A 19,245-nucleotide genomic window follows, 5' to 3' on the forward strand; every position below is an offset into this window, starting at 1 on the left:
AAGCATCTCTGGGAACTCCTTCAAGATTGTTGGAAGACCATTCCCGGTGACTACCTCTTGAAGCTCATCAAGAGAATGCCAAGAGTGTGTAAAGCAGTCATCAAAGCAAAAGGTGGCTACTTTGAAGAACCTAGAATATAAGACATAATTTCAGTTGTTTCACACTTTTTTGTTAAGTATATAAGTCCACATGTGTTAATTCATAGTTTTGATGCCTTCAGTGTGAATGTACAATACAATTTTCATAGTCATGAAAATACAGAAAAATCTTTAACCCCTTAATCCCATATGACGTACTATCCCGTCGAGGTGGGGTGGGCCTTAATTCCCTCCGACGGGATAGTACGTCATATGCGATCGGCCGCGCTCGCGGGGGGAGCGCGGCCGATCGAGGCCGGGTGTCAGCTGACTATCGCAGCTGACATCCGGCACTATGTGCCAGGAGCAGTCACGGACCGCCCCCGGCACATTAACCCCCAGCACACTGCGATCAAACATGATCGCAGTGTTCCGGCGGTATACGGAAGCATCGCGCAGGGAGGGGGCTCCCTGCAGGCTTCCCTGAGACCCCCGGAGCAACGCGATGTGATCGCGTTGCTCCGAGGGTCTCTAACCTCCTATCCCTGCAGGCCCCGGATCCAAAATAGCCGCGGGGCTGCATCCGGGTCCTGCAGGGATTACTTCCGGGTCCAGTGCAGGCGCTGGTAAGCCTGCAGCTCTCTAAGTCAGATCGCTGATCTGACAGAGTGCTGTGCAAACTGTCAGATCAGCGATCTGTGATGTCCCCCCCGGGACACAGTAAAAAAAAAAAAATTCCACATGTGTAAAAAAGAAAAAAAATAAATTCCTAAATAAAGCAAAAAATATATATATTATTCCCATAAATACATTTCTTTATCTAAATAACAAAAAAAACAATAAAAGTACACATATTTGGTATCGCCGCGTCCGTAGCGACCCAACCTATAAAACTGTCCCACTAGTTAACCCCTTCAGTGAACACCGTAAGAAGAAAAAAAAAAAACGAGCCAAAAAACAACGCTTTATTATCATACCGCTGAACAAAAAGTGGAATAATACGCGATCAAAAAGACGGATATAAATAACCATGGTACCGCTGAAAACGTCCTCTTGTCCCGCAAAAAAACAAGCCGCCGTACAGCATCATAAGCAAAAGAATAAAAAAGTTATAGTCCTTAGAATAAAGCGATGCCAAAATAATTATTTTTTCTATAAAATAGCTTTTATCATATAAAAGCGCCAAAACATAAATAAATGATATAAATGAGATATCGCTGTAATCGTACTGACCCGACGAATAAAACGGCTTTATCAATTTTACCAAACGTGGAACGGTATAAACGCCTCCCCCAAAAGAAATTCATGAATAGCTGGTTTTTGGTCATTCTGCCTCACAAAAATTGGAATAAAAAGCGATCAAAAAATGTCATGTGCCCGAAAATGTTACCAATAAAAACGTCAACTCGTCCCTCAAAAAACGAGACCTCACATGACTCTGTGGACCAAAATATGGAAAAATTATAGGTCTCAAAATGTGGAGATGCAAAAACTTTTTTGCTCTAAAAAGCGTCTTTTAGTGTGTGACAGCTGCCAATCATAAAAATCCGATATAAAAAAATGCTATAAATGTAAATCAAACCCCCCTTCATCACGCACTTAGTTAGGTAAAAATAATAAAATTAAAAAAAATGTATTTATTTCCATTTTCCCATTAGGGTTAGGGTTAGGGCTAGGGTTAGAGCTAGGGTTAGGGCTAGGGTAAGGGCTAGGGTTAGGGCTAGGGTTAGGGTTGGGGCCAGGGTTGGAGCTAAAGTTAGGGTTAGGGTTGGGGCTAAAGTTAGGGTTAGGGTTGGGGCTTAAGTTAGGGTTAGGGTTGGGGCTAAAGTTAGGGTTAGGGTTGGGACTAAAGTTAGGGTTAGGGTTGGGGCTAAAGTTAGGGTTAGGATTGGGGCTAAAGTTAGGGTTAGGGTTGGGGCTAAAGTTAGGGTTAGTGTTGGGGCTAAAGTTAGGGTTAGGGTTTGGATTACATTTACGGTTGGGATTAGGGTTGGGATTAGAGATAGGGGTGTGTCAGGGTTAGGGGTGTGGTTAGGGTTACCATTGGGATTAGGGTTAGGGGTGTGTTTGGATTAGGGTTTCAGGTAGAATTGGGGAGTTTCCACTGTTCAGGCACATCAGGGGCTCTCCAAACGCGACATGGCATCCGATCTCAATTCCAGCCAATTCTGCGTTGAAAAAGTAAAACAGTGCTCCTTCCCTTCCGAGCTCTCCCGTGCGCCCAAGCAGGGGTTTACCCCAACATATGGGGTATCAGCGTACTCAGGACAAATTGGACAACAACTTTTGGGGTCCAAGTTCTCTTGTTATCCTTGGGAAAATAAAAATTTGGGGGGCTAAAAATCATTTTTGTGGGAAAAAAATGATTTTTTATTTTCACGGCTCTGCGTTGTAAACTGTAGTGAAACACTTGGGGGTTCAAAGTTCTCACAACACATCTAGATAAGTTCCTTGGGAGGTCTAGTTTCCAATATGGGGTCACGTGTGGGGGGCTTCTACTGTTTGGGTACATCAGGGGCTCTGCAAATGCAACGTGACACCTGCAGACCAATCCATCTAAGTCTGCATTCCAAATGGCGCTCCTTCCCTTCCGAGCTCTGCCATGCGCCCAAACAGTGGTTCCCCCCACATACGGGGTATCAGCGTACTCAGGACAAATTGGACAACAACTTTTGGGGTCCAATTTCTCCTGTTACCCTTGTCACGGCTCTGCGTTATAAACTGTAGTGAAACACTTGGGGGTTCAAAGCTCTCAAAACACATCTAGATAAGTTCCTTAGGGGGTCTACTTTCCAAAATGGTGTCACTTGTGGGGGGTTTTAATGTTTAGGCACATCAGGGGCTCTCCAAACGCGACATGGTGTCCCATCTCAATTCCAGTCAATTTTGCATTGAAAAGTCAAACGGCGCTCCTTCCCTTCCGAGCTCTGTCATGCGCCCAAACAGTGGTATACCCCCACATATGGGGTATCAGCGTACTCAGGACAAATTGCACAACAACTTTTGGGTCCAATTTTGTCTCTTACCCTTGGGAAAATAAAAAATTGGGGGCGAAAAGATCATTTTTGTGAAAAAATATGATTTTTTATTTTTACAGCTCTGCATTATAAACTTCTGTGAAACACTTGTTGGGTCAAAGTGCTCACCATACATCTAGATAAGTTCCTTAAGGGGTCTACTTTCCAAAATGGTGTCACTTGTGGGGGGTTTCAATGTTTAGGCACATCAGGGGCTCTCCAAACGCAACATGGCGTCCCATCTCAATTCCAGTCAATTTTGCATTGAAAAGTAAAATGGCGCTCCTTCCCTTCCGAGCTCTGCCATGCGCCCAAACAGTGGTTTACCCACACATATGGGGTATCAGCGTACTCAGGACAAATTGTACAACAACTTTTGGGGTCCATTTTCTCCTGTTACCCTTGGTAAAATAAAACAAATTGGAGCTGAAATAAATTTTGTGTGAAAAAAAGTTAAATGTTCATTTTTATTTAAACATTACAAAAATTCCTGTGAAACACCTGAAGGGTTAATAAACTTCTTGAATGTGGTTTTGAGCACCTTGAGGGGTGCAGTTTTTAGAATGGTGTCACACTTGGGTATTTTCTATCATATAGATGCCTCAAAATGACTTAAAATGAGATGTGATCCCTAAAAAAAATGGTGTTGTAAAAATGAGAAATTGCTGGTCAACTTTTAACCCTTATAACTCCCTAACAAAAAAAAATTTTGGTTCCAAAATTGTGCTGATGTAAAGTAGACATGTGGGAAATGTTACTTATTAAGTATTTTGCGTGACATATCTCTGTGATTTAAGGGCATAAAAATTCAAAGTTGGAAAATTGCGAAATTTTCAAAATGTTTGCCAAATTTCCATTTTTTTTCACAAATAAACGCAAGTTATATCGAATAAATTTTACCACTATCATGAAGTACAATATGTCACGAGAAAACAATGTCAGAATCACCAAGATCCGTTAAAGCGTTACAGAGTTATAACCTCATAAAGGGACAGTGGTCAGAATTGTAAAAATTGGCCTGGTCATTAACGTGCAAACCACCCTCGGGGCTTAAGGGGTTAAATGAGAAGGTGTGTCCAAACTTTTGGTCTGTACTGTATATATAAATACATGTGCTTCTCCCAAAATTAGAATATCATCAAAAAGTGATATATAAAAACAGTTACACTGGCGCTCACCCTGGAAAAACAAATCATAAGCTGCTGAAATCAAGACAGAGCCTATGCTAAAATCTGTCCACTTTAAGGTTCACAACATGATACTAAAAAGATGCCGCGCTACAGGATTGTTACATGCAGATAATGTAACACAAAGCCACAATGGGAATATAGTAAACCACCTAATTAACACAATATCCACCCGCCTGGTGGTATTGAGGTTAATATACTCAAGGATTCCCCACGGGTCAGTGTGTAGTAGCAGGGGGGGAGGAAGGGGGTTTAATGGAGTTGTGCCCACAATTCTCGTCGCCCCCTGCGAGAGTATATGTGACAAGTAGACGCAGCTGTCAGCTTACCTGTAAGCACAGGGTGTTATCCAGCATGCGATGTCTCTGCAAAGATGCCGTAATGCCAAAGTGCAGAACCTCTTGCTTGAAGCGGACACCAGAGGAGTCCGGTGCCGCTTGTATTTGAAGTTGAGGCGCTTGTGTAGAGCCAGGGACTCCCCGACCGAAGGCATCCCTGGATACAGCGCGGGATAGGAGAAAAAATGGCCGCTAGGCTCCGCCTACCTGTGACGTCACACTAAGGAAGGAGCGCTGTAACCCTGATGAAGAAGAGCGCAGCTCTTTGAAACACGTTGGTTGGTCTATTCATGCCTTTTTGAGCGCTACAGCGCTCCTTCCTTAGTGTGACGTCACAGGTAGGCGGAGCCTAGCAGCCATTTTTTTCTCCTATCCCACGCTCTATCCAGGGACGCCTTCGGCCGGGGAGTCCCTGGCTCTACACAAGCGCCTCAACTTCAAATACACGCGGCACCGGACTCCTCTGGTGTCTGCTTCAAGCAAGAGGTTCTGCACTTTGGCATTACGGCATCTTTGCAGAGACATTGCATGCTGGATAACACCCTGTGCTTACAGGTAAGCTGACAGCTGCGTCTACTTGTCACATACTGTATACTCTCGCAGGGGGCGACGAGAATCGTGGGCACAACTCCATTAAACCCCCTTCCTTCCCCTCCTGCTACTACACATTGACCCATGGGGAATCTTTCAGTATATTAACCTCAATACCACCAGGCGGGTGGATATTGTGTTAATTAGGTAGTTTACTATATTCCCATCGTGGCTTTGTGTTACATTATCTGCATGTAACAATCCTGTAGCGTGGCATCTTTTTAGTATCATCAAAAAGTGAATTTATTGCAGTTCAATACAAAAAGTGAAACTCCTATATTATATAGAGTCATTATGTGTTTACTTCTGTTACTGTTGATGATTATGGCTTACAGCCAATGAAAACCCAAACGTCTAAAGTATATTATGTATAAAGTATATACATCACTCTCCTTGGGTGTAATCCAAAATATGTCCCGTTGCACCATACACATCACTCTGAGATTTCTTAATCCGCTCATTTTCCAGCCTCTCACATAACCGGTTGTCTTAGATTCCAGAGCTCTCGGGTTGAAGCTCGTTGTCATGTTGAATCGGTGATCCTCCATAGAAAAGACTCGTTTTTGCAAATATTAAATTAAATCATAAATCTACTAAATTCAGTCTACAAGATCCTAAATCTACGGTCTGCGGGCCCTACTGTAATGAGGGGTCATGTATGGTCTTATTGTGGCCTCCTGGATGATTGGCATGAATGAAGCCCTCGCAGACACCCTTCATTCATGTCCTCACCTACCATGTTATTCTGCAGGTTCTGTGTCTGATCACGGCGCCAGTCACCATGATCCTCAGCAGTCAACAAGACGCCTCCTTCGCTTTCTCTTCGCTGGCCATCGTCTTTTCAGCCTACATCACACTGGTTGTATTATTTGTTCCAAAGGTGAGAAACCTTTTAAGATATGGTCATTCATCAACCTCTCTCCTCAAATCATCACTGTGACGATTCCTGAATTACATTCTGTAATAGTCTCCAGAGCAGCATTCACAATTCTGGATCGTGACAAGTTCAGACTCAAAACTGTCTGTATGTGTAAGTCACCATCTAGTAGGCCAGGGAAAACAAAAAAACACAGTAGTTTGATAATAAATGGCTTCACACAACCACTAACCATGAGAGGAGAAAAAGTTTTGGTGTTATCATTCACATTCCCTGAAAAAAGGCCAAGAAAGCAAAAATTCTATGTATGGGGTATGTAAACTTTTGAGCACAACTGTACACAGTGACTACACAAGCAGAATAGTGAGTGCAGCTCTGGGGTATAATACAGGATGTAACTCAGGACTAGTAATGTAATGTATGTACACAGTGACTCCTCCAGCAGAATAGTGAGTGCAGCTCTGGAGTATAATGCAGGATGTAACTCAAGATCAGTAATGTAATGTATGTACACAGTGACTGCACCAGCACAATAGTGAGTGCAGCTCTGGAGTATAATACAGGATGTAACTCAGGATCAGTAATGTAATGTATGTACACAGTGACTGCACCAGCAAAATAGTGAGTGTAGCTCTGGGGTATAATACAGGGTGTAACTCAGGATCAGTAATGTAATGTATGTACACAGTGACTGCACCAGCAGAATAGTGAGTGTAGCTCTGGGTTATAATACAGGGTGTAACTCAGGATCAGTAATGTAATGTATGTACACTGTGACTGCACCAGCAGAATAGCTCTGGAGTATAATACAGGATGTAACTCAGGATCAGTAATGTAATGTATGTACACAGTGACTGCACCAGCAGAATAGTGAGTGCAGCTCTGGAGCATAATACAGGATGTAACTCAGGATCAGTAATGTAATGTAATAATAATATAATAATAATAATTTTATTTATATAGCGCCAACATATTCCGCAGCGCTTTACAACTTATAGAGGGGACTTATACAGACAATAGACATTACAGCATAACAGAAATCACAGTTCAAAACAGATACCAGTAGGAATGAGGGCCCTGCTCGCAAGCTTACAATCTATGAGTATGTACACAGTGACTGCACCAGCAAAATAGTGAGTGTAGCTCTGGGGTATAATACAGGGTGTAACTCAGGATCAGTAATGTAATGTATGTACACAGTGACTGCACCAGCAGAATAGTGAGTGTAGCTCTGGGGTATAATACAGGATGTAACTCAGGATCAGTAATGTAATGTATGTACACTGTGACTGCACCAGCAGAATAGCTCTGGAGTATAATGCAGGATGTAACTCAGGATCAGTAATGTAATGTATGTACACTGTGACTGCACCGGCAGAATAGTGAGTGCAGCTCTTGAGTATAATACAGGATGTAACTCAGGATCAGTAATGTAATGTATGTACACAGTGACTGCACCAGCAGAATAGTGAGTGCAGCTCTGGAGTATAATACAGGATGTAACTCAGGATCAGTAATGTAATGTATGTACACAGTGACTGCACCAGCAAAATAGTGAGTGTAGCTCTGGGGTATAATACAGGGTGTATCTCAGGATCAGTAATGTTATGTATGTACACTGTGACTGCACCAGCAGAATAGCTCTGGAGTATAATGCAGGATGTAACTCAGGATCAGTAATGTAATGTATGTACACTGTGACTGCAGCGGCAGAATAGTGAGTGCAGCTCTGGAGTATAATACAGGATGTAACTCAGCATCAGTAATGTAATGTATGTACACTGTGACTGCACCAGCAGAATAGTGAGTGCAGCTCTGGAGTATAAGACAGGATGTAACTCAGGATCAGTAATGTAATGTATGTACACAGTGACTGCACCAGCAGAATAGTGAGTGCAGCTCTGGAGTATAATACAGGATGTAACTCAGGATCATAATGTAATGTATGTACACAGTGACTGCACCAGCAGAATAGTGAGTGCAGCTCTGGAGTATAATACAGGATGTAACTCAGGATCAGTAATGTAATGTATGTACACACTGACTGCACCAGCAGAATAGTGAGTGCAGCTCTGGAGTATAATACAGGGTGTAACTCAGGATCAGTAATGTAATGTATGCACACAGTGACTGCACCAGCAGAATAGTGAGTGCAGCTCTGGAGTATAATACAGGGTGTAACTCAGGATCAGTGATGTAATGTATATAGACAGTGACTGCTCCAGCAGAATATTGAGTGCAGCTCTGGAGCATCATTTAATTCATATATGTGAGGATGTGCTGCACATTTTATGTCCTGCCCCAATAACTAGCATGGTGGTATAAGCAGATAATCGCTCTCCTGCAGTAACAATGCTAATGGTCGGGTTTGGTGCCCGCAGTACGGATCTATAGTTACACCTCGCTCATCGCTCAGGCAGTCAAGTGGTTTGGAACGTGATGTCAGGAAACCACAGGAGGATTGGAATAAGCTGCAGATCAATTGTACAGGAGTGAGCAGCGCAGGCCGCATCGTGTTCTCATGTTCCTGTCTATATTGCTTCATCTCCCGTCAGACACGTTTAACTCTTGGTTTATTGCCGTCGTATAAATCTTGATGTCCACAAATCAAGAAATCTTCAGAACGCTGAGCAGGAACAACTCTAAAACCTCTTAGATGTGCTGGAGAATAATGCATGAACTTCATTTTACACGGCTCAGCTCGGAGTCTCTGTGTGTTTTATAAAAAGGAAAAGGTAGAATCTTTCTGTTTCTGCGTAGGGTTTTTCACCTGCGTGTTTTTAACGGAACCTCAAAACCTCATATATCAGAGCCGCCATTTGCGGAAACAACTATATAACTCAAAAATGGGAAGAAACCAACCACCAAAACTATGAAAAAACCATGAAAGTCCAGACAAGATTATATAATTAAAATATATATCTTTATTTAGATAACTAAAAGAAATTGTGTGCACGTATCAGGACAAATTATACAAGCTAAAAATGAAAAAAAAATAATGAAAATTGCAAATATAATCAATAGTATAGACGGTGGACACTAGGATAAAAAGAAACCACGACAATAATTAATAATAAATATCATTATATCAATAAGTAAAAAGTAGAAAAACCCTTTTAGAAACAATTAAAGTGCAGCAGTGTCAAAAAATAAGCAACAGAAACTCCATAGGCTCTGTGCCCACGATGCGGATTTTGCTGCGGATCCACATTTACAATGTAAACTTATGGGAATCCGAAAACTCTGTGCCCATGCTGCGGAAAAAAAACGCGCGGAAACGCAGCGGTTTATATTCCACAGCATGTCAATTCTCTGTGCGGACTCCGCAGCGGTTTTACACCTGCTCCATAATAGAAAACCGCAGATGTAAAACCGCAGTGGAATCCGCACAAAAACCGCAGTAAATCCCCGATAAATCCGCAAGAAAAATGCAGTGTTTTTTCCATGCGGATTTATCAAATCCGCTGCGGAAAAATCCGCAGTGGACCATTCTACGTGTGCACATACCCATATAGTACTCAAAGTGCATTGTGCTAAGTGCAGAAACAATTAAACAATGGAGATTTGTATCATTAGGTGCCACCAGGTCCTAATGATGCGCACACCCCGACGCGCGTTTTGGAAATGACTTCCTTTTGATATAACATTTTAATTTTTTTTATGTATAATTTAATTTCTTAAGCTAATTGCTATATGAACATTGATCCCTGAGGTGTTATTATGCTGTTATAAGTCAAATATGGTGTTCTATTGTCAATCATTCTGCTCAATGTCAGGTGGCAACTGTAGTGCTGGAAAGCACGTCGTTATTGCAGCCTATAGGAAGGTCCAGTGTAGGAACGTCAGACATCAGGTGTTGGTGTATCAAGAGCCGGGCAGCTCCACACCCATGGGATGCCAGCTGTGGTAAACAGCTGGCTTCATGCTATAACAGCAGCGAGAGGAGTGACAGTGGCACGATTGGTGCTGTGAGTTTGCATTGGCTCCCATCGGAATGTTGTACGTACCACAAAATGGTATCAATAAAAACTACAGCTCTTCACACAGAATCAAGGCCTTACACAGGTTCATAGGTGCAGAAAAAGGATAAATGTCTCACAACATGTGGACAGAAATAATTTAATGCCACAGAATACAGATAATCTGCCCCAGTGTCACTTTATGGTGACGGCTTTGGGGTGGATTCTCTCCTGTTCCAGCATGACCCATGGAAGAAACTACATCAGCAACGCAATCTGTCTGTCTGTTGTAGACTCAAGATGTCTCTTCAGCCCCGATATCTTTTGTATCTGCAGATGAGACGTCTCATTACTCGAGGGGAATGGCAGTCGGAGCAGCAGGACACGCTGAAGACCGGATCGTCCACCAACAATAACGAGGAGGAGAAATCACGGCTGCTGGAGCGAGAGAACCAGGAGCTGGGCAGGATCATCGCGGAGGTGACGACTCCGACGTTATGCGCTCACCATCTTGTAGTTTTTGTATATTGGTAGTATCGTTCTGTAAGATCTAAGATCTCTGCTTGCGTGAGTTTTAGCCTCCTCATCAGAGACCACCCCCTCAAGAACGCGGTCACTGCGGCAGATTTGGCCCTGGTCTCACTTTTGTTAACTAAAACAAGCAGATGATTTTGCCGGTAGACGCCAATGGCAGCAATGTAGTGTCACATGGCGGCCATTCTAATGAGTTCCACGTGGTATGGAGAAGGCCTCTATTATAAAGGGGGGTCCCCAGTGGAGCGGACCACCCTCTCTCTAATCAATATCCATACGTATATGGACAAGGGCTGCCATCTTTACAGATTATTTCCATACAATTACAGCAAGCAGAGATCTTGAACATTGTGAGATATTAAAAATTTGGGTTGTCTTTTCTGCTTTCACTAATCTTATGGGGACGTACAGAGGCATGCATAGTGATCAGTGCTACGATTGGTGCTCATGTCAGTGACTAGCCTCCAGGACCATCCTTTATGGGGGGGGGCGGTATTTTAAGCAAAGATTTAATGTTTGCCGCATTGTCCGCCACTGTCAGCTCGGTCTCACTGTTACCTTTTGCCTTTCATGCAGAAAGAAGAGCGGGTCATGGAGTTGCGCCAGCAGCTGCGCTCCCGCAGGAAACAGTCAGTGACGGCGCGGGAAAACTGCTCCGACAATCACTATCCTAACTCCACGGGGGCCGTCTCCTCTCTCTACCAGCCCGGACTCCCTCTTGCCAGGTGTCTGGTGGCCGAAGGGGGTGACAAACTGGGCAGGAACAGCTGTGATGGAAGCCGCGTGCACCTCTTATACAAATAGAGATGTCACACCACAACATGGCGGCCCCCGGGCGTGCAGGCAGTCTCCTGACTACATGGCTGTCTATACACTGTGTGGCCTCTTTTCTTACATCTCTCTTCTCCATGTGTATTCCCTGTCTGTCTCATCTCTATCTCTCTCTATTTGTCTCCCTCTTTGTCGTTTTCTGATACTCCTGGGATTCTCAGCACTATCTCTCGCTCGCTCTGTCTCTGGATGTCTCATGTATTAGGCACCTTATATGTGATATCCATCACTAAATACACCGTTCCCTGTGTCGAGCCCCAAAAACAAGTGTCCCCCACCCAGGGCCCCCGAGTGTGTCCCCCTCAGGGAACATCCATTATCTAGTATCAACTGGAGTCACACACCCCTTGAAATCACCCACTCACCAGAGTCAATTGTCCTCTGGAGGCATCCACCCCCTGATGTCACTTGTCCTACAAAGTCATCTGGCCCCTGGAGTCACCAGCCCCCCACGGAGTCACTTGTACCCCAGAATCACTCGCCACCCAGTGTCACCTGCTGCTCTCTGGAGTTACCCACCCCCCTGAAGTCACTTGTCACTCTGAGTCACCCTCCCCCAGAGTCACCTGTCCTCGGGAGTTTACTTGTCCCCAGAGTCACCCGGTCCCCAGAGTCATTTGTCCCCGGGAGTCACCCGTTCTCCAGAGTCACTTGTCCCCGGGAGTCACTTGTCCCCCAGAGTCACCCATGCCCCAGAGTCACTCGTTCCCGGGAGTCACCCTTTCTCCAGAGTCACTTGTCCCCGGGAGTCACTTGTCCCCCAGAGTCACCCGGTCCCCAGAGTCACTTGTCCCTGGGTGTCACTTGTCCCCCACCGTCACCCGGTCCCCAGAATCACTTGTCCCCCGGAGTCACCTGTCCCCCGGAGTCACCCACTCCTGCACTTTCGTTTTCTAAAACTGTGATTGGAGATTGCAATAAATAAATGACAGAAGATTTCTCCACCGATTCCTCATTATTCAACGGATTTCTGATCATCATCACTCTCCCGTACAGGAGAGTGGTATACAGTGGAAATTAAAAGTCTACCCTCCCTCGTTAAAATTCTGTGTTCTTGTCTTTTAAAAAAAAATCAGCCCAAAAGAAATCATTTCCGAACATTTTCCACCTTTAATGTCACCCATAACCTGTACAAATCCATTGAAAAAACACACCATTGGGTGATAATAAAAAGAACAAAACTTAAATAACGTGGTTGCATAAGTGTGAACACCCTCTTATAATTTGGGATGTGGGTGTGTTCGGAATTAGCCAATCGCATTTGCCCTCGTTATAAATAGTAGTCCGTGCACGGCCGCCATTATTTACAGGGATTCTGATTAAACCCAGAGAAAGTTTTGCTGTTCTAGGAGGATGTTCCTGATATTTTCTGGTCCATAAACAGCTGACAGCACAGGAAAGAATCTCACTGTGGAAAGTTACCAGTCAGGAGGAAGAAGAAAAACATTTTCAAGGCATTAGATCTACCATGGACACTGTGAAGACGTCACCAAGAAGGGGCTTACATTTGGCACAGCAGTGACATTACCTCGAACTGGATGTCCCTCAAAAATTTATGAAAAATAATAAAAAGATTAGTCCTAGAGGCTGCCAAGAGGCCAACAGCAACATTAAAGGAGCTGGAGGAATTTCACCAAAACCTACATCATGTCTGTCAAAAGCATGCATGGAATGTGTTATGGTCTGATGAGGCCATAGGAGAACTCTTTGGCCATATTTATATAAGGTCTGTTTGACACAAAGCGTACGTTGAGCATCACTAAAAGAACACCATCCCCACAGTGAGGCATGGTGGAGGCATCATTGTGCTTTGGGGCTGTGTTTCAGCAGCTGAAACTGGAACTATAGTTAAAGGGGAGGAAATTATGAAGAGTTTCAAATATTAGTCAATTTTACATGAAAACCTCCAGGCCTCTGCTGAAAAGTTGAAAATTTAAGAGGATCTTCACTTTTTACCACAACAATGACCCTAAATGACCTGAAAAACACCAAAAGAACGGCTTCCCCAACCCAGCCAGAGCCCAGATCTGAATCAAAATGACACTGTGTGTGGTCTGAAGAGGGGGCTGTACCCAGGAGATACCCCCACAATCTGACAGATGTGGAGCTTCTGGAAGAGGGGGTAAAGATCGCCAATTGTCCATGTGCCGCACTGATAGACTCCGACCTCAAAAGACTGAATACTGTCATAAATTCAAAGGAGACTTCATCAAAGCATTAGTGTAAATGTGGAAAAGGTTCTGAAATGATTCTTCTTCGTAGGAAGATTTTTTACATGACAAAAACCTGGGATTTTAACAGGGGTGTGAAGACTTTTTATATCTATTGTGCACTGTGGGTATATACAGGAGAGACTTATACATTGCTGATTTGTACAGGAGAGAGTTATATACACTGTAGGAGGGTAACACAGCAGGTTGGGGCCCCTGTATGGAGTATAGCTCACCTGAACAGATACAGCTGTGGCCATAAACAATGTGATGTGACGTCACATCCTCCAATGTGTCAGGTACAATGTAAGAGACATGATGACATCAGCAGCGTGACTGATGACATCACTGCTTGTTGCTCTGCGGGCATAGTAGGTCCTGTAGGGACAGCAGTGTGACTGCTTAATTAGTCACTGACTAATAGGCCAGACTTGTCACCCTGATCCCAGCCTGCTCTTGTGCCATGACGGAGCGCCCTCATTAGGCACGGATTAGCCTGGTGTTAATTACTCATAATCTGTGTGATGCGGAGTAATGACATATCTGATGGCTGCCGACACATCTGATATCATTCGTGGATCCAGACAACTGATTTATGGCCTCTGCAGGAATCGCTGCTACGTTAGTCAGGACAGCGAGGGATTTACTGACACGTGGAAAAAGTACAAGCATCGGGACCAGAGGGAAAGTAGTCCCCAAACGTGAGAGGTCATACAGGACAGGTTGGACATAGTGCATTATACAGGACAGGCCAGACGTGGTATATTATACAGGACGGACCGGATATGGTACCCTATACAGGACAAGCCGGACGTGGTACATTATACACAATGGGCCGGACGTGGTACACTATACAGGACAGGCCAGATGTGGTACATTATACAGGACAGGACGGACGTGGTACATTATACAGGACAGGCCGGATGTGGTACCCTATACAGGACAAGCCGGACGTGGTAAATTATACACAATGGGCCGGACGTGGTACATTACACAGGGCGGGCCGGACGTGGTACACTATACAGGACAGGCCAGATGTGGTACATTATACAGGACGGGTCGGACGTGGTACATTATACAGGACAGGCCGGATGTGGTACCCTATGCAGGACAGGCCGGATGTGGTACCCTATACAGGACAGGCAGGATATGGTGCATTATATAGGACAGGCAGGATATGGTGCATTATACAGGACAGGCCGGACGCAATACATTATACAGGACAGGCCGGACGTGGTACATTACACAGGACAGGCCGGATGTGGTACCCTATATAGGATAGGCCGGATATGGTGCATTATATAGGACAGGCAGGATATGGTGCATTATACAGGACAGGCCGGACGTGATACATTACACAGGACAGGCCGGACGTGGTGCATTATACAGGACAGGCCAGACGTGGTGCATTATACAGGACGGACCGGATATGGTACCCTATACAGGAAAGGCCGGATGTGGTACATTATACACAATGGGCCGGATGTGGTACATTAAACAGGACGGGCAGGACGTGGTACACTATTCAGGACAGGCCACATGTGGTACACTATACAGGATGGGACGGACGTGGTACATTATACAGGACAGGCCGGATGTGGTACCCTATACAGGACAGGCCGGCTATGGAGCATTATACAGGACAGGCCGGACGTGATACATTATACAGGACAGGTCGGACGTGGTACATTACACAGGACGGGAAGGACGTGGTACATTATACAGGATGGGCCGAATGTGGTACCCTATACAGGACAGGCCAGACGTGGTACATTGTACAGGACGGACCGGATATGGTACATTATACAAAACAGGTCGGATATGGTACATTATACAGAACAGGCCGGATATGGTGCATTATACAGGACAGGCCGGATATGATGCATTATACAGGACAGGCCGGACATGGTACATTAGACAGGACAGGCCGGACGTGGTACATTATACAGGACAGGCCAGATATGGTACCCTATACAGGACAGGCCGAATGTGGTACATTATACAGGACAGGCCGGATGTGGTACCCTATACAGGACAGGCCGAATGTGGTACATTATACAGGACAGGCCGGACATGGTACATTATACAGGACAGGACGGACGTGGTACACTACACAGGACAGGCTGGACGTGGTGCATTATACAGTACAGGCCGGATATGGTACATTATACAGGGTGGGCCAGATGTGGTACATTATACAGAACAGGCCGGATATGGTGCATTATACAGTACAGGCCGGACGTGGTACATTATACAAGACGGGACGGATATGGTACACTATACACGGTGGGCCAGACGTGGTACATTACACTGGATAGGCCAGACGTGGTACATTATACAGGACGTGATACATTATACAGGACAGGCCGGGCATGGTACATTGTAAAGGACCGGCCAGACATGGTACATTACACAGGATAGGCCAGACGTGGTACATTATACAGGACGTGGTACATTATACAGGACAGGCTGGACGTGGTACATTATATTGGATGGGACGAGTGGGGTACATTACACAGGATGGGGTAGAAGTGGTACATTATACAATACGGGCCGGGCGTGCTACATTATACAGGACGGGCCATTCGTGGTACATTATACAGTACGGGCCGGGCGTGGTACATTATACGGGATGGGCCGGAGGTGGTACCCTATACAGGACAGGCCGGATGTGGTACCCTATACAGGACAGGCCGGCTATGGAGCATTATACAGGACAGGCCGGACATGATACATTATTCAGGACAGGCCGGACGTGATACATTATACAGGACAGGCCGGACGGGGTACATTACACAGGACGGGAAGGACGTGGTACACTGTACAGGACAGGCCATATGCGGTACATTATACAGGGCAGGACGGACGTGGTACATTATACAGGACGGGCCGAATGTGGTACCCTATACAGGACAGGCCAGACGTGGTACATTGTACAGGACGGACCGGATATGGTACATTATACAGAACAGGCCGGATATGGTGCATTATACAGGACAGGCCGGATATGGTGCAGGTGCATTATACAGGACAGGCCAGACATGGTACATTATACAGGACAGACAGGACGTGGTACATTATACAGGACAGGCCGGACGTGGTTCATTGTACAGGACAGGCCGGATGTGGTGCATTATACAGGACAGGCCGGACGTGGTGCATTATACAGGACAGGCCGGACGTGGTGCATTATACAGGACAGGCCGGACGTGGTACATTATACAGGACAGGCCGGATATGGTACCCTATACAGGTCAGGCCGAATGTGGTACATTATACAGGACAGGCCGGATGTGGTACCCTATACAGGACAGGCCGAATGTGGTACATTATACAGGACAGGCCGGACGTGGTACATTATACAGGACAGGACGGACGTGGTACACTATACAGGACAGTCCAGACGTGGTGCATTATACAGTACAGGCCGGATATGGTACATTATACAGGGTGGGCCATATGTGGTACATTATACAGAACAGGCCGGATATGGTGCATTATACAGGACAGGCCGGACGTGGTACATTATACAGGATGGGACGGATATGGTACACTATTCACGGTGGGCCAGACGTGGTACATTACACTGGATAGGCCAGACGTGGTACATTATACAGGACGTGGTACATTATACAGGACAGGCCGGACGTGGTACATTATACAGGACAGGACGGACGTGGTACACTATACAGGACAGTCCAGACGTGGTGCATTATACAGCACAGGCCGGATATGGTACATTATACAGGGTGGGCCATATGTGGTACATTATACAGAACAGGCCGGATATGGTGCATTATACAGGACAGGCCGGACGTGGTACATTATACAGGATGGGACGGATATGGTACACTATTCACGGTGGGCCAGACGTGGTACATTACACTGGATAGGCCAGACGTGGTACATTATACAGGACGTGGTACATTATACAGGACAGGCCGGGCGTGGTACATTGTAAAGGACGGGCCAGACATGGTACATTACACAGGATAGGCCAGACGTGGTACATTATACAGGACAGGCTGGACGTGGTACATTATATAGGATGGGGCGAGTGGGGTACATTACACAGGATGGGGTAGAAGTGGTACATTATGCAGTACGGGCCATTCGTGGTACATTATACCGTATGGGCTGGGCGTGGTACATTATACAGGATGGGCCGGATGTGGTACCCTATACAGGACAGGCCGGATGTGGTACCCTATACAGGACAGGCCGGCTGTGGACCATTATACAGGACAGGCCAGACATGATACATTATACAGGACAGGCCGGACGTGATACATTATACAGGACAGGCCGGACGTGGTACATTACACAGGACGGGAAGAACGTGGTACACTGTACAGGACAGGCCATATGTGGTACATTATACAGGATGGGACGGACGTGGTACATTATACAGGACAGGCCAAATGTGGTACCCTATACAGGACAGGCCAGATGTGGTACATTGTACAGGATGGACCGGATATGGTACATTATACAGTACAGGCCAGATGTGGTACATTATACAGAACAGGCTGGATATGGTGCATTATACAGGACAGGCCGGACATGGTACATTATACAGGACAGACAGGACGTGGTACATTATACAGGACAGGCCGGACGTGGTACATTGTACAGGACAGGCCGGACTTGGTACATTATACAGGACAGGCCGGACGTGGTACATTATACAGGACAGGCCGCATATGGTACCCTATACAGGACAGGCCGAATGTGGTACATTATACAGGACAGGCCGGAAGTGGTACCCTATACAGGACAGGCCGAATGTGGTACATTATACAGGACAGGCCGGACGTGGTACATTATACAGGATAGGACGGATGTGGTACACTATACAGGGTGGGCCAGACGTGGTACATTATACAGAACAGGCCAGATATGGTACATTATACAGGGTGGGCCAGATGTGGTACATTATACAGAACAGGCCGGATATGGTGCATTATACAGGACAGGCAGGACGTGGTACATTATACAGGACGGGACGGATATGGTACACTATACAGGGTGGGCCAGACGTGGTACATTACACTGGATAGGCTAGACGTGGTACATTATGCAGGATGTGGTACATTACACAGGATAGGCCAGACGTGGTATATTATACAGGACGTGGTACATTATACAGGACAGGCTGGACATGGTACATTATATAGGATGGGGCGAGTGGGGTACATTACACAGGATGGGGTAGAAGTGGTACATTATACAGTACGGGCCGGGCGTACTACATTATATAGGACGGGCCATTCGTGGTACATTATACAGTACGGGCCGGGCGTGGTACATTATACACGATGGGCCGGATGTGGTACATTATACAGGACGTGTTACATTATACAGTACGGGTCGGACGTGGTACATTATACATGACGAGCCGGTAGTGGTATATTTTACAGGATGAGCCAAATGTGGTACATTATACAGCACAGGCCGGATGTGATCCATTATACAGGACCTGGTGCATTATACAGTACGGGCCGGGCGTGGTGCATTATACAGTACGGGCCGTACGTGGTATATTTTACAGTACAGGCTGGATGTGGTACATTATACAGGATGGTCCGGACGTGGTACATTATACAGGATGGGCCAAATGTGG

General features: G+C 45.6%; 1 protein-coding gene across 3 annotated transcripts in view; it reads left to right on the top strand.

Moving 5' to 3' along the window:
* GABBR1 (gamma-aminobutyric acid type B receptor subunit 1) overlaps positions 1–12,352 on the top strand; it is a 123,352-nt gene extending 111,000 nt beyond the window's left edge. For all 3 annotated transcript variants that reach the window (XM_077286292.1, XM_077286293.1, XM_077286294.1), the window contains 3 exons: positions 5,963–6,091; positions 10,384–10,527; positions 11,158–12,352. In XM_077286292.1, coding sequence (XP_077142407.1) covers positions 5,963–6,091; positions 10,384–10,527; positions 11,158–11,385 — 501 coding nt within the window. In that variant the 3' untranslated portion in view covers positions 11,386–12,352. The remainder of the gene's footprint in view (positions 1–5,962; positions 6,092–10,383; positions 10,528–11,157) is intronic.
* Positions 12,353–19,245: the final 6,893 nt, after the last annotated feature.

The sequence above is a fragment of the Ranitomeya variabilis genome, chromosome 2 (genome assembly GCF_051348905.1).
Source record: "Ranitomeya variabilis isolate aRanVar5 chromosome 2, aRanVar5.hap1, whole genome shotgun sequence".
NCBI classification, from domain to species: Eukaryota; Metazoa; Chordata; class Amphibia; order Anura; family Dendrobatidae; genus Ranitomeya; species Ranitomeya variabilis.